Source organism: Ambystoma mexicanum, chromosome 3q, assembly GCF_040938575.1.
Source record: "Ambystoma mexicanum isolate Mex_15411 chromosome 3q, UKY_AmexF1_1, whole genome shotgun sequence".
NCBI classification, from domain to species: domain Eukaryota; kingdom Metazoa; phylum Chordata; class Amphibia; order Caudata; family Ambystomatidae; genus Ambystoma; species Ambystoma mexicanum.
Window position 1 is genome coordinate 27,494,906 of NC_090926.1, and position 24,194 is coordinate 27,519,099.

Genomic DNA, 24,194 nt, shown 5'->3' on the forward strand with positions numbered 1-24,194 from the left:
CTTTCCAACTTGTAAACAGCCCCTGGAAAACCAGGAACCGGAAACAAAATCTCCTGCCCCTGAAAGCCTGCCTCCCAAGGAGCAGAGGGGGGGGGGGGTAGGAGAAACAAAGGACCCAAACAGACCCACTTTGTGGAGGAGGTACAGGTCTTGCAATTTGAGGGAAAGGGATCCCCAGAAGATCCTGGGAAAAGGATCTTCTCCTTCAGAGATGGGGGAACTCCTCCCAAGGAAAAATGGGTCCCAATGGATTCCAATTCAGACTGGGGAGATGTGGAGACTGAGCTACCGCAGCCCATCATCTCATCCCAGAACCGACAATACCAAAATCCCCTGGTTCAAACCCATCCTGGTGACTGCCTCCAAAAAGGGGGGGGGCGGCGCAGAACCGGAACCAGGGGAACCCACAATGGCTCTGATCTCCAGTTGCCAACTTTTTCTTACAGATTCCCAAGGCTCTCCACAGAATTCGGCCCAAATCTCTTCGCTAGCAATGTCCAAAACCAGAAAGTTAGCCCACCAGTTGTCCAAAAATGTGCATTATCTCTGCCCCCTTGAGGAGAAGGAGGGAAGATACTATGCCCCGGTACAAGTACAGGGGCAGTGTACAATTTTGGCACTGGTGGACACTGGATCCAAGCTACCCTTCTGTCCAAAAGGGCCTTTGAGGAACTAAATGCAGGAAGGGGGGAGAATTACCGAATTCCTCTCACCTCTCTTCCTGGACAACTGCAGAACTTTGACGGGAAGGAAATTCCCGTTGAGGGGACTGCAGACTTGGACATTAAAATTGGGCGACACAAGGTGAAACACCCGGTCATAGTAGTGACTCCAGAGGGCACCCCTTGTTTACTAGGGAATGACCTCCTGAGAAGGTTGTCACCCCTAATAGACTGTGTAAACAAGGTCCTCTGGACCCAGACTAGCCGACCAATAATATTAAAACAGAGTGTCAACCATGTTAGTTTAAACGGCACCTGCCACATGGTTGAACAAAAATCTGACCAAGTAGAATTTCACTTCCAGAACAACCAAACTCCAGACGTGACGGTAATAGCAGTAGGACAACAGACTGGTGATGGGGGGTCCTCTCTATTTCTGAAAATCAACCTTCCTTCCAGTTTAAGGTGGTATTCCACACTGGAAGGAAACACCCTGAAATTCTTTACTAATCCACAATCAGAAACTCCCACTCCTATAGTCCAGAAAGATGTGAAATCAGCTCAGAGCCTGGCTGATATTCAGCAAATTGGAGAGCAGTTGTTCATCACTGTTCAGTTAAATGATGGGAAGGACTCTGTTCTCGCTCGAGTGTGTGTGAATAACGGTAAGAGCTTCATCAGCGAAGCCATGTTCCGCCAACTCCCAAAAGATCCAGCCATTCCCACATTCAAACTGATAGACAAATGGGAAATGGACCTGGAAGCACCTAATTCCAAACATCTCCTGCCAAGCAGGTGTATGCTCAAAATCTCCATTGGCAACAAGAGCATAGTCCATAATTGTTGGGTCGTGCGAGACGTCACTGCCGCCTTTTACTTAGGCAGTGACATTCTCAATCGCTTTGCCATTAGTTTGGACCTAATAAACTTCAAAGCTTGGTCCCGATTATCGGATAATCCAGCCAAGCACCTGACCCGGGGAACTTCCCTCCTAACTTCCCCCAGGAGGGCAGAAATTCACCAAATCCTGGGCAGAACTTTTTCCCCAGGGATCCACCCAATTTCCAGCCCCAAAATCATCCATCCTTCTTTCCCCAATTCCCTGAGCCCAGACAACCTAATCCGGGAGAGGGGAGGCCAAGGGTGGAGGGGTACCAAAATCTTCCCAACCAGTGGTACTACCAGAGAAGGGATAGCTACCCTTCCCGGGATCAGCCCAGGGGAGAAAATAGAGCCCCGTATCAGCCTGAGCGGGTTTCACAACTTGAGCGCCAGGTCCAAAATATGGCACGAGATCTCGGTCACATACTGAGGGCTCAACAGAAACCTCAGATGAGCATGCCACCGCAGAATGCCCCAAACTCTGGACCTGGTGCTCCAGAACAATGACGGGGCAGCACCCCGATAACCCACCGGTTCCCAGGGAGGAGGCACAAGGGGAAGGGGGGTGTAAAGCCTTGGAGGAAGCTTCCTTCCCAACTTGTAAACAGCCCCTGGAAAACCAGGAACCGGAAACAAAATCTCCTGCCCCTGAAAGCCTGCCTCCCAAGGAGCAGAGCGGGGGGGGGGTAGGAGAAACAAAGGACCCAAACAGACCCACTTTGTGGAGGAGGTACAGGTCTTCCAATTTGAGGGAAAGGGATCCCCAGAAGATCCTGGGAAAAGGATCTTCTCCTTCAGAGATGGGGGAACTCCTCCCAAGGAAAAATGGGTCCCAAGGGATTCCAATTCAGACTGGGGAGATGTGGAGACTGAGCTACCACCGCCCATCATCTCATCCCAGAACCGACAATACCAAAATCCCCTGGTTCAAACCCATCCTGGTGACTGCCTCCAAAAAGGGGGGGCGGCCCAGAACCGGAACCAGGGGAACCCACAATGGCTCTGATCTCCAGTTGCCAACTTTTTCTTTCAGATTCCCAAGGCTCTCCACAGAATTCGGCCCAAATCTCTTCGCTAGCAATGTCCAAAACCAGAAAGTTAGCCCACCAGTTGTCCAAAAATGTGCATTATCTCTGCCCCCTTGAGGAGAAGGAGGGAAGATACTATTCCCCGGTACAAGTACAGGAGCAGTGTACAATTTTGGCACTGGTGGACACTGGATCCAAGCTACCCTTCTGTCCAAAAGGGCCTTTGAGGAACTAAATGCAGGAAAGGGGGAGAATTACCGAATTCCTCTCACCTCTCTTCCTGGACAAGTGCAGAACTTTGACGGGAAGGAAATTCCCGTTGAGGGGACTGCAGACTTGGACATTAAAATTGGGCGACACAAGGTGAAACACCCAGTCATAGTAGTGACTCCAGAGGGCACCCCTTGTTTACTAGGGAATGACCTCTGGAGAAGGTTGTCACCCCTAATAGACTGTGTAAACAAGGTCCTCTGGACCCAGACTAGCCGACCAATAATATTAAAACAGAGTGTCAACCATGTTAGTTTAAACGGCACCTGCCACATGGTTGAACAAAAATCTGACCAAGTAGAATTTCACTTCCAGAACAACCAAACTCCAGACGTGACGGTAATAGCAGTAGGACAACAGACTGGTGATGGGGGGTCCTCTCTATTTCTGAAAATCAACCTTCCTTCCAGTTTAAGGTGGTATTCCACACTGGAAGGAAACACCCTGAAATTCTTTACTAATCCACAATCAGAAACTCCCACTCCTATGGTCCAGAAAGATGTGAAATCAGCTCAGAGCCTGGCTGATATTCAGCAAATTGGAGAGCAGTTGTTCATCCCTGTTCAGTTAAATGATGGGAAGGACTCTGTTCTCGCTCGAGTGTGTGTGAACAACGGTAAGAGCTTCATCAGCGAAGCCATGTTCCGCCAACTCCCAAAAGATCCAGCCATTCCCACATTCAAACGGATAGACAAATGGGAAATGGTCCTGGAAGCACCTAATTCCAAACATCTCCTGCCAAGCAGGTGTATGCTCAAAATCTCCATTGGCAACAAGAGCATAGTCCATAATTGTTGGGTCGTGCGAGACGTCACTGCCGCCTTTTACTTAGGCAGTGACATTCTCAATCGCTTTGCCATTAGTTTGGACCTAATAAACTTCAAAGCTTGGTCCCGATTATCGGATAATCCCATGGGCTTTGATGATCCAGAAAAAGCATTTAGGTCAGCTCAATTGCTACCTTATGCAGTTGAAATTCAGATTAAAGAGGAAGTCACCATCCCAGAAAGGACCCGACAATTCTCCCTGGAAGAGAAAGTTAAAAGAGGACAAAAATTGAAAAACCCTGATGCTTATATTCATCTAAATGCTTCTCTCCAACAGCAAGGGTTAGGGGTAAACCCAACACCATTAGTCAACATAGAACATGACACCATTCCAATAGAGGTGGATAACAGCGACTTAAAGAGTATTACTCAAGCCGCAGGCACCATTATTGGAATGGCGGTTGATGACCGACATTTCTCCATTGATTTAGGAAATGAACTGTTAGGACCGATCCCCAAGGACTGTTTTGACAGTGACAGCGAGGACAATACAACACCAGACAGGATTTTCACCCGGCATGGGGGGAACTTCCTGGTGTACACTTCTTGCCCTTATGGTAAGGAAGATGTGACTTCTGACTTCAGGAGGGATGAGGTGATTTTCCAAGTCCATGAGGGCTCCCTTTCCCACCTGAAGCCCCCAGTCCAAATCAGCACTCTGACCAGGGACTTCTCCACCCAGCTGGAGGAGGCTGCTGAGATAGCCAAACCAGAAGTCTTTCCAGGCTTCTTGCAGATGGTGGAAGAGAGATTCAACCTAGCTGATGCCTGTGTGACTCTGGAACAGAAGCAAAAGTTGAAACAAGTTTTCTTGGATTTCCAAGATCTCTTTGCGGTAGACTCATATGACTGTGGTCGCACCGACATCCACACAACAACAATTCCCACGGACCCTGGAATGACTCCAGTGTTTGTGAAGCAATATCGTTTGCCTCTCGCATCCATGGAGTCCCTTACTGAAATAATTAAGAACCTTGAGTCCCGGGGAATAATCCGTCCAGTCCACAGCACTTTCAATAATCCGGTGCTGGGAATATTGAAGCCAAACGGCCAGTGGAGACTCTGCGCCGACCTTAGGGAGCTCAACAAACGGGTCCATACTTCCCGAAGGCCTCTGCCCTACATTGACCAAGGGCTGGTCCAGATTCAGGGGTCACAGGTATTCACAGCAATAGAGCTGACCAATGGATACTGGACCGTGCCTGTCAGTAGGGAGGACCAATACAAACTGGCTTTTACCTTTGGGGGCCAGCAGTACACATGGACCCCGACTCCCTTCGGATACCTCAACTCCGGCAACGAATTCAACATTTTCCTACATAAGGCCATGCCCGACCTGGGTGCGAGGGGTAACCTGGCTTATGTAGATGATGTCCTCATCAAAAGTTCATCTGTGGAGGAACACATAGCGGAGATCCGTTATGTTCTGACACAGTTGAGGGCCACCGGAGCAAAACTTTCCTTTCAGAAAGCACAGTGGTGTAGAACCCGTGTTAATTTCTTGGGGCATGAGATTACTCCTCAGGGTCTCTGTCCCCAAGAAAAGAAAGTGGAAGCACTCCAGAAACTGAAAGACCCCACAACTCTGCGGGAACTAAGGAGCCTCCTTGGACTGACTAATTACAGCAGAAAGTTCATTGAAGGCTACGCAGAGATCACTAGACCCCTGATTCATCTCTTGAAGGGGGGTGTCAAGTGGGAATGGGGTCCAGAACAATCCGAGGTGGTAAGACAACTCAAAAGAAGCCTCTCACATTGCCTTGCCTAGCTTACCCTGTCAGAAACAAGGAGTTCTTCCTGGAGACGGGGTTCTCTAATACGTGCTTGACGGCAGTATTATACCAAAAGCATGACAAGGTCAATAAAGTAATCTCCTATGCAAGCAAAACTTTATCCTCTGTGGAGGAAAAATTCAATGATTGTGAGAAGGCACTCCTGGCAACTGTGTGGGCATTGAAGAATTACCGCCCGTTTATCCAGGGGGAACACATCATAGTGGAGACTCCACACCAGCCTCTGCAATATCTCCAAAGTGACAGAATCCGGGCCGGAAATGTGAGTAGTTCCCGAATTACTTCCTGGATTCTGTCAATGCAAGGCTTTCCTGTGGAGGTCAGATATGGCCAAAACAAGAAGAGTCCCCTCGCGCAAGGTCTGGCTGACTTGCATGATTGTGCCAGAGAAAACTGTATCGAGGACGAAAGTCTAAAAATCAAGGACAACATGGAGGCATACCTTAATTCCCCACACAAAGTCTTTGAAGAAGACAAGTGTGAGGGAATGCCCACTGTCTATGTGGATGGATGCTCTTACCATGTTGACAACAACGGGGAGAAAGAACTGGTGGCCGGCGTAGGGAATGCCTGGGTGAAGGAGTTTCCAGAACCCTCCACTGGATACAAAATTGGTCCCCAAAGTAGGACAATGACAGGTGGCAGAGTTGATGGCTGTGCATCAGGCCATCCTCACTTCTGTCCAACATCAACTCCATGAACTGGTCATAATCACTGATTCGGATTATGTACGGAACGGGTTCGTGGAGCACCTGGTTAATTGGAAAACCAGAGGCATGTTATGTGCTAATAACAAACCCCTGAAACATGGGAAGTTAATCCAAAACATTGATGATCTGGTCACCTCGAATGGGATGACCATCTACTGGAAGAAGATCAAGGGTCATTCCAAAGTAGAGGGACCAGACAAAACTGGAAATGACTTAGCTGATCAGCTGGCCAAAACCGGGGCCATCCAAGGGGATCTAATCGAAATAGAGTCCCTGTTGGGGGAAATCCAGGTCACCGCTATCACTAGGTCCCAGACAAATGCTCACAATGATCTTTCAACTGCCCAATGGAGTAAGGAGACCCCTGATGCTGATTTAATTACAGCTCAGAAGGGGGATCCAATTATTGGTAAGTTTTACCGACACCTTGAGGACCCTGAGAACTTTCCCCTGACGGACACAGATTACATTGTGAAAGAGGACCTAAGAGTGTTGATGAAATGTCCAAAAATGTTCCGAATCCAAGACGGTTTGTTGGTAAGGAAATCCCAAGCTGGCCATGATCAGTGGGTGGTCCCTACCTCATTCCGAAGGCTGATGTTAAGTCACGCCCATGATGCGGCCACAGCCGGTCATAGGGGGTTTCACACAACACTGGAAATCTTAAGAGAGGTTGCATACTGGCAACACATGGGGCAGGACCTCGACCAATACTTGAAGGGGTGTCTTGTGTGTGCACAATTTCAGCCATCATCCCTCACACACCGTGCGCCTCTCCAAAAGAGGGGGATGACACTGCCATGGTCAGATTTACAAATCGACTTTGTAGGCCCCGTGATTCGCTCCACTAGGGGAAATAAGTACATGTTGACCGTCACATGCTTGTTTACCAAGTGGGTGGAATGTCTCCCAGCCCCAAATTGCAAGGCAGAAACTGCAGCTGCCCTGATGATTAACCACATATTTTCCCATTTTGGTCTACCTCAAAGGATTGAGTCAGACAGGGGTAGCCACTTCACCAGTGAAGTAATGACAAATATGTGGGAGATACTGGGGGTTAAAAGGAAGCTACACATTGCTTACAGGCCAGCTTCTTCTGGAGCAGTGGAGAGATATAACCGAACCATTGTGAGCATCTAAAAAAAGTTTGTGGCAGATTCTGGGCCAAGTTGGGATATCCGATTACCTCTGGTCCTAATGGCCATCAGATCTACCCCTTCATCTGCAACCAAAATGTCACCATTTGAGTTGATGACTGGACGCAAGACGGTGCTTCCCCAGCATTTGCTCTACAGAACCCAAGAGCAAACGTTGATAAATGCCTCCACAAGTCATGAGTATGTGGAGAATTTAAGGAAACACCTTCAGCATGCTTTTGCCTATGCTCAGCAGAATCTAGAAAGATCAGCCGAGAGCATGAAGACCCACTATGATTTAAAAACTACCCGAAAGGAATATAAGGTGGGTGATCGGGTCTATCTATACAATTTCAAAAGGAAGCAGGCCAAACTGCGAAAATTCTTGCCTACATGGAAGGGACCGTTTGAAATTATAGACAAGATCTCCCCAGTTGCCTATAAGATCTGCATCCCCAAAGGCAGTCTGGCGGAAGGGGAAGACAAGTGGGTACATATAAATCAGCTAAAGTGTTGCCATCCCAGGCACACTCTGCAACAACTGGAGGAATCCACTGGAATCCCAGAGGGGGCCGCTCCAGAGTAATTCAGTTCCAACCCTAAAATATTCCACATATAGCATATACAATTCTGTGATCCTTGTATATATATTTGTTCTTGTCTCCTAATTTAAAAAGGAAAATGTATATGTTCATATCTTATGATTCATAAAATGTATATGTTCGCCACACCATTAATAGTGGTGAAGAAATGTCTACGAATAGGTATTGCCGCTTTGCTTTATCATCCTAGGAGAGATGAAACCATGGAGACTGACCAAGGAGGACGACCGGGGACCGGGAGCAGAGACCCGAGGGGCCCGGGGTACCGCCCAATCCTCCCATCAGGACCAGCAAGGAGAACTGATTGATCGACTGGAGGGAGGAAAAGATGCTGAACTGTGCCATCCATGGAATTGGAAGAAGAGGAGGCGAACATCCCAGATCTTGCGAGTTCCATCAGCGAAAGGACAGAATGGCCATCGCAAGAGGGGGGGCTTGTGGGATGTTTTTACCCATGCATACAAGCCCTACCATAAAACTGTGCAGTACTGGCATGGAAAACATCATGATGGCCAGAACTCCCCAGAGAGTGCACAGGGAAAACATGAAGAATAGGCTGCCACCCATTTTTGCCTATGGTGTGAGCACAGGAGGGCACTGCCTAAAACCACCATTGGGCTACACACACAGTAGCCTGAAACCATTGGGAATGGCAATGCTGATTGCCAAAAAAGCAACTCAGAACTGTGGGGAATTCATTTTCTTAATCCCAAAAATGGTTGCATTACCAGTACTCACCACTATCAGAAAGCCGGCGTTTTAAAACCACCAGACTTTTGTGTAAAACTGAACAAATGAAACAAAACCAGACCAAGGAAAGACTTGCTAAGAGGTGGATACAATGTAAAACTATATTCTGAAATGACTTGAAGGAAGTAATTATTTAATGTATATGTACAAATTGTAAGTGATTTAAACTGGGAACAAAAAGTGACATTTAGCTGAAACCTGGCTTAATGAAACTGGATTCTGCCTGACAACTACCCCTGACAGGAGTTGAAACCTGCTCAACCACTCTTCCCCTTGCCAAAAGGAGTTGTCACCTCTCTGATTAGATTAGGGGTGGAGCAGCTGAGGACTACAGGGAGTTGAACAAAGGCCTGTCCTGGACTCAGGGAAATGTTATATTGGGGGCGTCGTAAAATAGCTTCCTCTTGGGAGAAATTGGGGGCAGCTGTGCCTCTGTGAACAAGCTGGCTTGGGGGAAGTGGATAAACCAGTTATTCCACCCTGTGATGGGGGAAGCCACACCCCTTTTTGACCAGAGCATAATTTTAAAAAGATAGATAACTCATAGTGCGGACTTGTCAGAATTATATAAGTAATATCATTATTTTTGTGATTTTTCTGTGAACATTTTCAGAGGCGTTAGGACCCTGTGGTGTATTCTGGGGGGTTGCTAGTGGAAAATAGGGTCTCACTCCGAATGTATGCATGTTAAAAATCTGACACCTTATCATCTGTAACCCATATCCCTGGTGGACATTTGTGTAAAATCTGGAAAGGTTTAGAGGTCGTTATCTGGATGAAAAGGGGAGAATTCTGTCATCAGTGGACACGACATCGTACAAAGACAGGGATCGGATGGTTTGGTGCTACAGAAAATATGTTAACTGGACCTATAATATTAGAAAAATGGTACATAGATAAATATGTATTTGGGTCAGAAATAGATTTGTGTGCAATTTGACAAGGGGAGGTTCCTCTGACCATAAAACCTACAGCATCACTCTGACTCACATTTCCTTCCCCCAATCAAGGGAGAGAGGAGGAATTGGCCAATGATAAGTGAGAGGGGCAGGTTTAGTTATGACCAACGCACACACCCACCTTCCAAAACACATAAAAAGAGACTGCTGGGACAGGTAGAGACATTCAATTCCATTTGCTGCGGAGCATGCTGACCGACGACTTCACATCCAGAGATCCAGACTTCAAATCCATCAATCTCCAGAACCTGTAGCAGAAATTAACTCCAGAATTTGTAGCAGAGAGGCCTGAATCCACCAGCTGAATCCTCTTCAGCAGGCCTCAAAACTACCCAAACTATTCAACAGCCGGGCAAGCTGTTTGAAGTTTTGCCGAGAATTTTTGCAAGAACCTGTAGCAGTACCCAGAAAGCAGTGTTACATCCACAATCCAGAAAGGCTAGACCAGCAGAGCAGAGCTTACCCAGATCGCTGTGAGCAGAACCGGTGCCTGATTGACCCGCCGAGCAGACAGAACCGCAGCCGGACGTGTTGACCAGATCCGTGACGAGGCCTAGTTCAAATTTATATTGTGAGTACTTAGCAGAACTGTGCAGAACCAATCTCTTAGTTAAAATAATCTAATCCAAACTATTTTAACCTAAGTAGAACTGCCTCTTAGAAATCGTGTCATCTGTCATTTTTAAAGCTGCACAACTGTCACCTGTCAATTCTGCAGCTGCACGCTGTCACCTGTCATTTTGAGTTTACTTTAAATCCGAAAAACTACCTTTATTTAATCGTCCGTATCTCTGGAACCGTTTGGGCTAGGAACGACTTCCTACTCCCTATACTTTTCCCGTAATCGCGAGACACGCACTTGCTAAATTTACCGCGATTTGCGATTTGGCCCGATTTCTTCATCTGTAGAAATCAGCAGCTTTTTGCTTCTCTTTGCTAAAATTCGTTTGCCATCTGCTAATCATTCATAGAGTATTGTTAAAGTGAGCCTGAACTGATATAAAGTTGCCATCACCTATACTGAACCTCTAGAGGGCATTAAAAGCAATTTTAGCACCTTTTCACTTCCTTGCAAACCACATTAAAGTAATTCGCCGTGTTTAAAACTCATCCCTGTTTTCCCTAAGCTTGCTGGGAGAACTGGAACTGTGTATTGCATTATAAAGTGTGATTTGTTGGGATTCTTGAAGACTGTGTGCTCTCCTTCCATTTCTGGTATTGCATAGGGGGGGAGTGAATTGTCAAAAGAAAAAGTGATCATATTACCTTTTGCTAAAATCATAACAAGTTATTTCTGTACTGCATTTTATTCCACCTTGTGTTTCCTTGAACCATATAAAGCATTCTTTCCCACCTTGTGCTTATGTTCCTATTCATAGTTACCTCTTGCTGATTACTGCTCATATTCACAAGTGTAATATCCATTATCAATTTATTTATAGAAGTGTGATATATATATATTGTTTAAATTTTCAAATAAACCTTTTCATTTGCAAAACAAACCTACTTCTTGGCTCAGTGGGGTCAGGGGGATTCTAAGAGGGGGGTGTTATACAAGGGTGGTCATCCAGAGTACTGAACTAGACATAAAAATACATTAATAAGGGTTTTCCTCAACATCCCAGACTAGGCATTGACTAGGCTGTAGTGTTGATTGAATATCGCTTACACGTGGCACTGTTGGGAGGGGCCCTGGTTGGTGGGTTCCTACATGTGACGCACACTCTGGCGGACCTCTCCTCCTCTGTGGAGACTATGCGCCAGTCGTTCTCCCTGCCGTCTTCCGGCCCAGATTCCACCAGGGCCCCCTGCGGACCTGGCCTGACCAAGACAGCCAGCTTGGTGGAGATCCCATCCCTGCCACAGTCGGGAGTCGGCGGTCCAGCAGGGGTGAACACCACAACTGGAGACCAGCTGATGGAGGATGTGCAGGCCTCATCGGACAGGGCACATGGACAGCAGCAGCAGCAACAGCAGGAGCAATGATAGCTCGGGGCCATCGACATCAGGGGGGCAGGCATCGGCCAGAGGCCAGGAGAACCCTGGAATGGATGTGTCTTCCGTGTGGCTGCGGTTGGGCCAGCGTATAGGTGCGGAGCGGCGGCGGGGGAAAGAGGCGCGGCTCACCATGGTCAGGGCGGAGTTCTCCATGCGTCGGGCATTGAGGCGGGCAGAGTGCCTCGAGGCGACTCGCAGGGAGTTGGAGCAGGCCATGCGTGCCTCCCTGCAAGACCTCGGGGCCAGGACAGAGGCCCGCCTCCAGCAAATAGACATGGAGTTCGATGATGCCCTGGCCGAAAACATCACTGAGTGAGCCGCAGGAGTTGCCCGTCGCCATTGTAAATAGTTTATAGTGTTAGGTTTCCTTTTTTTTCTTTATTTTGGGGCTTTTGGACTATGCCCCACACTTTTGTAAATAGTTTTTTTGTTAGGTAGGTTATTAGATAGGTTTCATTTTTTTCGTTGGGCTCATGGACCCTTGGAAATTTGATTGTACATAGTTGGATGTTGGATTGATTTTGATTTTATACATGGATTAATGGATTTTTCTTTTGGACAATGGATTGTACATAGTTGGACAATGGATTATTTTGAACTTTTTCTTTTGATTTCACCATGGATCAATGGATTTTTTTTTACGTTTCCTTTGGATTTGCGTTGGTGGAGGGAGAGTTTGGACTATTTTTCTTTTGGATTTCTTTGTATTGGTTATACTTTTCATTTACTCTTCTTTTGCACATGCTTTTCATTTCATGTTTGCTATTTTGTTATGCTTTCTTTTTATTGATTTATTTTTGTACATAATACATTTTCATATTTTAGTTCCATGTGTGGGACTTGCTCATTGGGTTAATGCATGTGAAAATGTGGGTTTACACAATCAATACCAGCGAGTGTGTGTGTGTGACGGACATGTGTTGATGTACATAGTTGACTTTTGGTTTGTGTCTTGGGATGGGCATGTCAGTGTGGGTTTAATTGGGAAATCATTGCATCTCAGTAATGGGGTGGCGTGCTGTGGTATTTTGGTGTAGAAGTGGGCCATGATTGTGCATCTTTATTTCATGTGGGGGGGACATGAGTGGGGGCCTGCTGGCAGGTGCCCCTCACTGATGGGGGGTGGGGGTGCAGGGGGACATGAGTGGGGGCCTGCTGGCAGGTGCCCCTCACTGGTGGCGGGTGGGGGTGCAGGGGGACATGTGTGGGGGCCTGCTGGCAGGTGCCCCTCACTGATTGGGGTGGGGGGTGCAGGGGGACATGTGTGGGACATGAGTGGGGGCCTGCTGGCAGGTGCCCCTCACTGATGGGGGGTGGGGGCACAGGGGGACATGTGGGGGCCTGCTGGCAGGTGCCCCTCACTGATGGGGGCTGGGGGTGCAGGGGGACATGTGTGGGGGCCTGCTGGCAGGTGCCCCTCACTGATGGGGGGTGGGGTGCAGGGGGACATGTGTGGGACAAGAGTGGGGGCCTGCTGGCAGGTGCCCCTCACTGATGGGGGGTAGGGGTGCAGGGGGACATGTGTGGGGGCCTGCTGGCAGGTGCCCCTCACTGATGGGGGTGGTGGGTGCAGGGGGACATGTGAGGGACATGAGTGGGGGCCTGCTGGCAGGTGCCCCTCACTGATGGGGGCTGGGGGTGCAGGGGGACATGTGTGGGGGCCTGCTGGCAGGTGCCCCTCACTGATGGGGGGTGGGGGTGCAGGGGGACATGAGTTGGTGATCACTAGTGCAACGTGACACGTAGCCTGGCTGGGGGGTATGGCCATGGTGGACGGGCTGCCTGCGGGACATGTCCAGGGGTGCAGGGTAGTCCCCTGTTGTGTGGGCTGCCTGCAGGGGCCGTGGAGGGGGTAGAGGGGACACCTGGGAGGACCCACACTGCCAATTCACGTGTAGGACTCCCCGCGCACCACACTGGATACACGTAACCTGCTCTGACAGCAAATTTGCATGTGAAAGTTCCCGCGCACCCCAGTAACACACATACCCCGCTCGCACATGGCCAATCGCGTGTGAAAGTTCCTGCGCACCCCAGTAACACACATACCCGCTCGCACAGGGCCAATCGCGTGTGAAAGTTCCCGCGCACCCCTGCAACACACGTAGCCCGCTCGCACAGGGCCAATCGCGTGTGAAAGTTCCCGCGCACCCCAGTAATACACGTACCACGCTCGCACAGGGTCAATCGCGTGTGAAAGTTCCCGCGCACCCCACTAACACACGTACCCCGCTCGCACAGGGCCAATTGCGTGTGAAAGTTCCGGCGCACTCCAGTAACACATGTACCCCGCTCACACAGGGCCAATCGCGTGTGAAAGTTCCCGCGCACCCCAGTAACACATGTACCCCACTCGCACAGGGCCAATCGCGTGTGAAAGTTCCCGCGCACCCCAGTAATACACGTACCCCGCTCGCACAGGGCCAATCGTTTGTGAAAGTACCCGCACACCCCAGTAAAACACGTACCCCGCTCGCACAGGGCCAATCGCGTGGTAAACTCCCCGCGCCGGGGTGTACATGTATTCAGAGGGGTGCGCGGGGAGTTTTACTGGCGTTTTCGTGGTTCGGGGCCTGTGCACCATGTACGGGATTTGTGCGCTGTGCATGGCGCACGGGGAGGGGTTGGGGGCGTAACTGGCACTGCTGCAGGGTTGCTGCGCCACTCTGCACCACGGCTGGTTTTGGATGCTAAAATCCATGAATACGCTGTGCGGAGAAAGTCGCACACGCACACTGTGCGCCAGCCGCGTGCACCACTTGTGCGCTGAATTCTATGAATTACCCTGTTAGAATCCACTTAAAGGTCCAAACAGCTTGCCACGCTTTAAAGTGGCTCCTGGCTATTATAGGGGGTGGATGCGCCCCAAAGCTCTTACATTGATCGTAACTCTCTGCAAGGCCTGTCATGGAATGAGCATAGAAATGTTGGTGCTGCAGTGCAGGCTGCATTTATGCTTTACTGAAGGATCTTGTACTCTAGTATTGGCTGGTAGAGGGTGCATACAAAGGCAACATAACGCCCTCAGCTGTGCCATTTGTCATATTCTTTCCCATCATTTTAGATTAAGTGAAAAAGACACATTGATCTGTTTCTATGTTTTTTTTTTTTAATAAACAGAATGGAAACTGTTGCCTTTCATAATAGAAGCTGCAGTTGAGGTGGTAGTTTGTGGCTGTTTTAAATGGGTGGTAACCCCCATCATAATTAATGAGGCCACCACATTTATGTTGTAGAAACGTCGCAAACTTAGAAATTGCACTGAAAGTTGAACTATCCTCAATTATTTTCTGCTTTAAGAAACCAGAAAAAGCAGTGTGATTGTATGTAGTTGTGCCTTCTCCGCATTACCCAGGTCACAAGAGAAGCCATTTTATGTCCGCACTGAATGAGAACCCAAACTCGTTACCACCCTGGCGTCTTCATCTTAAATTAAGAAAATAGGCGCCGGGAGAAATGTGTAAAGAAGTGCGTGAAAAACAGCACACTCAGGCAGAGGCTGGAGTAACAGCTGTCAGAGGCTAGTTCCCCTGCGCAGAGAGAATTTGGGAAATGGCTGAGCTGTGTGAATGAAGGTTACATCATAATTGCTGCAGGATTTCCTACCTGGCAAATTCCTTTGCATTACCAATCATTTCCTGTTATGAGTTGCGTCTGATTGGCTGGCTTGTCCGTGAGCTTCTCACCTCGCCACCTCGGACTGTTGAACTAGGAGTGGGCTGAAGCTACTGTGTCCCTTGTCATGAATGACTGGCTGTGGGGATCCTGCGTTGCAGGTGGTACAACGCCAGTGTCCTGATTGGGGGGAGGGGGGCATTGCTCTGCCCTTTAGATGAGTGATCGAAGAGACAATGCTGATGCAGTACTCGCTGAGAATCCAGATCTAGGCCAGAGGCGTGGGCAGGGTAGGGTCTAAGCGGGCAAGGACCACCCAAAATCTGTAAATGCCTGCTCATCAGCGCTGTGTGGGCATTTGCAGATGTCAATATCACTGCGGTAGGCCCGGCTACATTACCTTCAGGCCCCACTTGTTGGACAATCTCGGCCACGCCTCTGATCTGGGCCTTCATTCGGCCTGACGCTGTCTAGCTTTGAGAGTCCTCGCTGCATCTGATTCTACTAGTGGACTAGGACAAGAGCCGTTTTTTCAAAGTAATTTTTAACTAAGAACTTACTTCTCAAAAATCGAAATGTATAGGAGTAAGTCATTAAAAACGGTGGGGAGGAGGTTGGGATAGGGATAATAGTATTAGGAAATGAGGGGCTTGAGGCAAAACATTTTTTTAAAGTCGAGGTTTTTTGAAGTAATTGCTTCGTAGAAAATTACTTCGGAAAAAAAGGGTGTTGGCAAAGGGACATGGAACCATCTCATGGTTCCCCTATTGAAGTCACGTCTGCTAGGAGCTCATTTAACGGTTCTAAGTAATGAAACCGTTATTTTGAAAAAAAATTTAAAAAAAGATTAAAAAGACCGCTCTGTGACCGCAATGAGCGGTCTTTCTAAATCGAACTGTCAGCCCCTGCGACGCACACAAGGGCGTGCAGGGGGTGACATGCACGCAAGGACCCGTGGGCGCGACGTCGGGGGACAATCAGTGTTTGTTTGTTCGTGTTTGTGTGTGTGTTGCATGAATGTGTGTGTTTAAGTACGGGGGAGTCTTGGGTGGGGAGGGACGTGGGCAGGGCAGAGGCGTTGCTAGGGGGGGCTAAGGGGGCTATAGCCCCTGGTCTTTTGGTTGTAGCCCAGGATAGAATCTCAGGAGCTACAGCCAAAAGGCTAGCTAGCCCCCAGTCCTGTCAGTTCCGACATTAGCGTAGCCCTGGGTCTTTTCCAGACTTAGCAACACCCCTATGGCAGAGGCTGAGCGAGGGGTTGCTTCGGGTGGTGAAACCCCCCAATTTAGGAGAAATCCCACAAGAGAGGGCGGGGAGCGAAGGAATGTCATTGTTTTTATTAGACAAATCCAGAAAATAGAACCCATTTAACAAACATGTCTCGGCATTAGGAATGTCCTGTGTGCAAAGGCCTTCCTCCTACTGAGCACACCCCTTGCACATTTCTGTGACAACAGATCCCTTCTTTTGACTCTCTCCCTCAGATGAAGATCTAGTGCTGAATAGTGCCTGGAAGCCACTTTTGTGCATAAACAGCCTTCTACGTCAGTGAAGTCATGCAACAAACAGCCCTTGGATTTATAATCCTGCAGAGACACGTGCATGCTTGCGGATGGCCAATGCAGAATCTTTTTCTTTGTCAACCGTCCCGCACAGGCCACAACAAAATGCACATTAATCTCTGGCTATTGATTTGAAACCCAGCCGGTGCTTAATTTGTACAAAAATAAGTGCCAGGGCCCAAACATTCTCTAGCACTCCTGTGACAATGCGGGCAGGCAGTTCCCCACCACTGCTGCCACCACCCACAACTTCTCCCCACAGTGTCGACATATTTGGCGTTACACTACAAGTTGCACCTGCTCGTTGTGGTTGATGGATGCACTGACTATCCCCACTTCATAATTAAACTGAATCTGAGACAATAGGTGCTGGGGCTCAAAAATAAGTGCCAGGGCTGGGCCCTGGGAAACACCCCCACAAACTAAGCACTGGAAACCCCTATACTCTGGACTGTCATTACAGGCCCAAGACCAATGCACTCACTGTGCAAGTATCCACAACTGAGGGTGTATTATCTATAAGATGTTTAGTCTCCGGCTTTACTAAGGCTTGTTAGAGACAAATAAATGTCTACAGTTTTCAGGAGAAGCCGCTCAGAATCACTGTTGTTTAAGTTGGCTGCAGGATTGAGGTAGTCTTGTATTTGTATTTTAAGTCAGTGTTTGCTATTATGTTAAGCTCAGTTACTTGACTTTTTGCTAAAGTATATAATGTGACCTTTTCTGTGGGTAAATGGTTATGTGTGTTTTTATTGTGACCTGGCAAGACCTTTCTAGTTATCGAGAATGTATCAATGTGCTATCCATCAATCAGCGCCCAAACATCGGCCTTCTTCCCAGTGATGCCTGAGCATGCACCACACTTCTGCATGGTATTGCATTGTGGGGTGCATATGCTGGGGCATCAGGGAGCTTAACGAGGACACGACACCCCAACGTCCCTGGCGCTTACTGATCAGCTCCCACTCGCAAATTTGAAGGAGCCTTTGTCCGGTTCACGGTTTTAGATCCCAAAAACATTTTCAGGCTAGTTTTGGGGGTGCAAGGGAAGGTATCTTGGCATCAAAATGTTCCAACTGGTCAGAAGGGCGGCTCTGAAAGAAGATTAGTTGAACACATCTATGCCTTGTAGGATGACCAATTGGTTTCAGTGCGTGGACCGCAACGTTGGCAAATATGTCAAACCTTTTGTGTACGAAGTTGTGGCAACTCTGGCTTCATTGCAGTATGGAGTAACTGCACATGTCAGGATATTGCAAGACACCCCCTGGACCCGCAAAGAAATACCCAATAACATAACATATGGTCCAAGTATTCCCTGATGCACAATGCTCTAGGACCCCATCAATAGGAACTTTCTCTCAGTGCTACAGGAGTGCGGCAGGGTGTGCTTGCTACTGCAGTCTGGGTTTCCGCAGTACTATCTGGTTAATTATATTGCTGGTGTCCTGAGCTTGCTCCAGCAGATGCAGTGCTCTAGGACCCCATCAATGTGATGTTCCTGCCTGTAGTCTCCAGGCAGCGTTGTAGGAGTCCCCAAGTATTAACTTCTCCGAGTACTGCAATGTTGTACTAAGGCGCTCCAGGAAGTCTGAACGGTTACATGTCTTTTGATCGAATTTTATCTATTGGCAATATGTTCCAACAAAACTTTTGCATTGAAAACTTTTTCATCGAAAAGAGTTTTAGTATAATTAAAAATGAATATTCATCGAAACTGATGTATCGAAATGAATAGCTGGTTCGATGAAGCAAGGTACGGCAGGGAGCTGTCCAGCGCTGAAGTCGATTGCAAAAAGTAACAATCTAATCCAGCACTGGACAGCTCCCTCTAACTTGTGTAGTGTCAGCGAGGGCACTTGACACTTTTATTTTATTTTTTAATGGGGTGGCCCCCTAAACCTCCAATAAAATAAAAGTCCCCAGTCCTGAAATTGCTCGCTAATACTACACAAGTCAGAGGGAGCTGTCCAGTGCTCAAATCGATTCAATACAGTTAGAATGTATTTCCGCACTGGACAGCTCCCTCTAGCTTCTATAGTGTTATGGGGGGGGACTCCCAAACCACCGCTTCCAAAATTGAACCCTTTACCCAACCCTAAATTGCATACATCGATTTTTTAAGTTACATTTAAAAGTTTTAAATTGTTTGAAGAAAAGCATTTTTAAGATATGTTTGAGTTGGAAATTCAATGAAAAAAATTCAGTGAATATTCATTTAGATGGAAAAGCATTTCAATAAATAAATTTCGATAGAAAAAGCATGTATGGGTCTTTTTTCAATGAAAAGACTGTATACCAGTCTGAGCCTCCTCAATCAATGCTTTGTTAGTCTCATAAGTGATAGCAGTGCACCCTCTAGAATGACCAGGACAGTGGCATAGGACGTAGGTTTCCACTCAGCAATTTCCTGTTACTGATGCATGGCAATAGCATTTCAAATTCCCCCCAGGTTTTCCCGGTCACTGTTATGTGGCTCCAGGAGCATGCATTTACTTGAGTAATTCTAACTTTCCCCAGCAGTGCCCTACCAGAGCAAACATTCTCCAGTAGTGGGGGGGAGAGGGTGGGGTGGGGTTTTGGGTTGTTTTCTTGATATGCTTAACCAATCGCCAATGATGTTTTTCTGTTCTTTGTTTATTTCTTATGAAACCAATACAAATATTTTTTTTAAAAAAAAAACATTCTCCAGTAGTGCTGTGTCAGTAATTTACAGCTGATATTTCTCTGCAGTACAAATTGTCCATGTCTCCCCTGACTCTGACTTTTCTCTCTTCTCCCTACTTTAGGTACAGCATTGTTTCGACAGACGAGCAAGGCCTGCAGATCTCAACCCTGGGCACCAACGGCTACTGGAACGGATATCCAAATACAACTGGCCGCGGATCCCGGCGTAACCGCTTTGTGAAGAAGAACGGTCAGTGCAACGTCTACTTTGCCAATTTGAGCAACAAGTCCCAGCGGTACATGGCGGACATCTTCACCACATGTGTGGACACACGGTGGCGCTACATGCTGCTTCTCTTCTCTGCCGCCTTTTTGGCCTCCTGGCTCTTTTTTGGCTTTCTCTTCTGGTGTATTGCTTTCCTGCATGGTGACATGGCTGTTGGTGGGGGCCTCCCCAAGCCTTGTGTTATGCACGTCAACAGCTTTGTGGAGGCTTTCCTTTTCTCAGTGGAGACACAGACCACGATTGGCTATGGCTTTCGTTATGTGACCGAGGAGTGCCCGCTCTCCATCTTGGCTGTCATCGCCCAATCAATCCTGGGTTGTGTCATCGACTCTTTCATGATTGGCACCATCATGGCCAAGATGGCACGACCAAAGAAACGTGCTCAGACCCTTCTCTTCAGTCATCATGCCGTTGTGGCCATGCGTGATGGCAAACTCTGTCTCATGTGGCGGGTGGGCAATCTGCGCAAGAGCCACATTGTAGAGGCACACGTGCGAGCTCAGCTCATCCGCCCCTACATGACTGCTGAAGGCGAGTATCTTCCTGTGCACCAGCGGGACCTCAACGTAGGCTATGACATTGGCCTGGATCGCATCTTCCTGGTCTCCCCCATTGTTATTGTGCACGAGATCGATGAGGAGAGTCCGCTGTACAGTGTGGGGCGCGATGCCCTGCAGGGCCAGGACTTTGAAATTGTGGTCATATTGGAGGGAATGGTAGAGGCTACAGCCATGACCACTCAGGCCCGCAGCTCCTACCTAGCCAGCGAAATCCGCTGGGGTCACCGCTTCGAGCCCGTGGTCTTTGAGGAGAAGAGCCACTATAAGGTGGACTATTCGCGCTTTCACAAAACCTACGAGGTACCCAACACACCACACTGCAGCGCCCGTGAGCTGCAGGAGAGCAAGATCACAGTGCTGCCCTCACCCAGCGCCTTCTGCTATGAAAACGAGCTAGCACTGCTGAGCCAGGATGAGGACGAGGAAGAGGCGGAGGCAGCTGCAGCAGGAGCTTCACAGAATGATGGCATGCGATGTGCTCTAGAGCTTGGGAGCCACATGGAACTAGACCGACTGCAAGTGTCCATCCCCTTGGACAACATCTCCTACCGACGGGAATCTGCGATCTAGTCAGATGGCCCCACCTTTCAAGAACCTTCTGGGAGCAGCAGGGATGTTCCCAAGAACCTCTGTCAATAGGACCTCTTTGATAAAGTGTGGGGACGGGACGGTATCTGCTTTGTACGCATGCTAAGCCTTTAATTGGATTTCGGGGGTTCTCATTTTCTGGACATGGTATCATGTTTGCACTCGTTTTGCCTCACTGATGGGGGCATTCACAAGCCTATTCTAGTTTTGAGGCCCACCATCTCGGGGACCTGCAGGATGGTGTGGAGGGATATCTCAGGTAAAACCGGCACTTTATTGACAGATTGAAGGACGAGAACCTCTGCTTCCCAGGAGATGGTGGCAAAGGACATTGGGCAAGCAAATGAGACTGCAGAGTTACTGGGTGAGTTTGGGAGGCGGAGAGGCCTATAAGCGAAACCGAGATATTCCTGGCGCTAATGCAAGACTCATAGCTGATACGGGACAGACGGTGCTCCAGAGCCACAGGCCTCCTAGCACTACCTCCAGTCTTTCTTGAGGAGTCGCCAGTTACGTCTTGTTAGAAAGAAGAGAAGCATCGCAGATCCCAGATGTAGGCCGCCCCTTATCTTTTCCTGAGCTCTCAAAAGACCTAAGAGGGAGGAAAGTATGTACCCTCATAAGGTCCTCCTCCTCTGCAACCAAATACAGCCACCAAAGGCGGACGAAAATGATGGATGTCCATTGATTCCACCGAGCTCTGCTGTCTCCACACCTGCTCTGCACCAACCCCTTGGTGGACCTCTTCAAAAAGCAAACCAGACAACACAGAGAGGTCCTCAGAGGCACTCTGGGGAAGCATAGGCGAAATAGGGCAGATACATAGGGGTGCAAGTGGGGATTGGGGCTGGCAGGGCCACGTTTCTGCTCCTCTGTTGTTTGTGAAATTTGTACATAACCATGAAGATGTATACTGAATAAAAGCCAAATCCTTACACTTCCGTCCATCAGGTGATGGTAGCATGGCATGATGCAGTGGCGGTGCGACTCCACTTCTTAGGGGGACAATTTAAAAGGAGGTTGTGTGGTTGAGTGATCCCCAAAGGCCCATCAGAGAGCCACAGCCATCTAATTGTAATTAAGTACATCTCTTTACGAACGCCACTGCTCCCAATGTCAAACCCTACATTCCTGGAATGTGTGCAGGACCAGTCTCACATGTCCAGTCACTGCACGCCTCAAGCACTTTAATGTGTCCAGGTTCTGGCTTGCATTACAACATGCAGCCATCATATGCCAGGAACAGCTTCATACGCCTAGGTTCTGCATTGCATACGTATGCATTGCTAATGTGTCGGCTTTGCATTCATATGCATTGCTAGTGTATGCCAGGAACACCTTCATACGCTTAGCTTTTGCATTGCATACATATGCATTGCTAGTGTATGCCAGGAGCACCTTCATACGCTTAGGTGCCGCATTGCATACGTATGCATTGCTAGTGTATGCCATGAGCACCTTCATATGTCTAGTTTCTGCATTGCATACGTATGCACTGCTAGTGTATGCCAGGAGCACCTTCATATGCCAAGGTTCTGCATTGCATACGTATGCATTGCTAGTGTATGCCAGGAACACCTTCATACGCCTAGGTTCTGCATTGCATACGGATGCATTGCTAGTGTATGCCAGGAGCACCTTCATACGCTTAGGTTCTGCATTGCATGTGTATGCATTGCTAATGTATGCCAGGAACACCTTCATATGCCTAGGTTCTGCATTGCATACGTATGCATTGCACACCTTCACAGGCTCAAGTTCAGCCTAACATGTACATCCTGAGGTTCCTAACCTCTTCTCAAAGGCCTTTCATCATCATGCATAACAGGTTGAAACCCCACAAGGGTTGGCTCAGCCTTTCTCCTTCCGACATGGAGGATATGATTGCAATTAAACTGAACAATAATATTATCTATTATCAAAGTACTTGGAAGCAGCAGGAATCCGGCACTGAGCATATCAAAACATTGGCCTCATTACGAGGTTGGCGGTAACCCGCTGGTGCGACCGCCAAGTCAGACCTGCCGGGCGCGACGGCCCCGGCAGGCAAACTCGTAGTGTGGCGGTCCGGAGACAAAGGTTGTTTCCGGACCGCCACGCTCGTAATGAGGCCAGCATGTTATTATTAGCAGTCCAAGAGTCTCTCACTGAAGATAGGTGCAGGATAGGCAGCGCCGATGCTCGACTCCTATCCACAATATAGGTGCAGCAGCAGCGGAAGCTTCATCCCCTCATAACAGCTACACTGCAGGCAGCAGCAGGTCAGGCCTCCCGCCCACCCAGCTGCAACACAATTAGCAGTCGTGCAAACCTCCCTCCCAAATAGCAAGTGCCGTGCACAGCTTATATAGCAAGAGTGCAAACATGTATGCTGGCTCCCCTCTCAGCCCCATACCATGTACAGCACGGGTAGCAGCAGTGCACACTTCCCTTTCATGACAGGTCGGGCAAGGGAGCAGCGGTGCATGCTTCTGTGCCACAGGAAAGAAAGGTAGGGCACACGCAGCGACACTGCAAGCTTCTGTCCAACAGAACGAGCGCAGAACGTGCAACACCAGGCCAAGCTTGCAGCTCTCACCCCTAAGCCATGCCCCATTTGCTGAACTCTCCCGGCTGAGCACTGCTGCTGGTGCAGCGCCATCTTGCACACCCAGCTCCAGGCGAGTCGTTTTACAGCTAATGTAAACATGTAGAGGTCCTGATTGCACGCAGGTGATGTCGCGTCCTACTACTGCAGAATCTCCTTTCCAATACCTAATCCCCCGCACTATTGTGAGTGGGGGTTTAAATTCTATTAAAGACAAGGAGGCGAGTAATATGCCAACAATCTTTACTACTGACATAAATAGCAGCAAGAAAAAATGTTTTGTTTAACCTTAACTTTTTTCATTAATAAAGAGAAAAACACAAAGTTCAAAAGAACACATTGGAAAACTCCCATTCCAAGATGGGGCTAGCCCACAGTCCAACATCCAATCAGGATGAACCCACACCCATAAATGTAATTTCCTCTAACGGCAACTCCTCTTCTGAAGCTGCAATGACGCTTGAACAGCAAAACATAACACCACCAGGAAACAAAGAAATAATCCAGCTAACATCCAGGCGTGGTCTCCAAAGAACCTCTGCCGAAGAAAGCTCCCAAGATAATCAACCCAAAGCTGAAAAAAGGAGACAGATGTTAAAAACAACCTGGTTGGTTGGGCCGGATAATACTCGCCTCCTTGTCTTTAATAGAATCTAAACCCCCACTCACAATAGTGCGGGGGATTAGGTATTCTATGGCATGACAAGGAGGC

The 24,194-nt window shown here is 48.4% G+C and overlaps 1 protein-coding gene across 1 annotated transcript in view; it reads left to right on the forward strand.

Moving 5' to 3' along the window:
• KCNJ4 (potassium inwardly rectifying channel subfamily J member 4) overlaps positions 1-21,832 on the forward strand; it is a 353,446-nt gene extending 331,614 nt beyond the window's left edge. Inside the window, exon 3 of the mRNA XM_069652975.1 lies at positions 19,584-21,832. Coding sequence (XP_069509076.1) covers positions 19,584-20,877 — 1,294 coding nt within the window. The 3' untranslated portion in view covers positions 20,878-21,832. The remainder of the gene's footprint in view (positions 1-19,583) is intronic.
• The last annotated feature ends 2,362 nt before the right edge of the window (positions 21,833-24,194 follow it).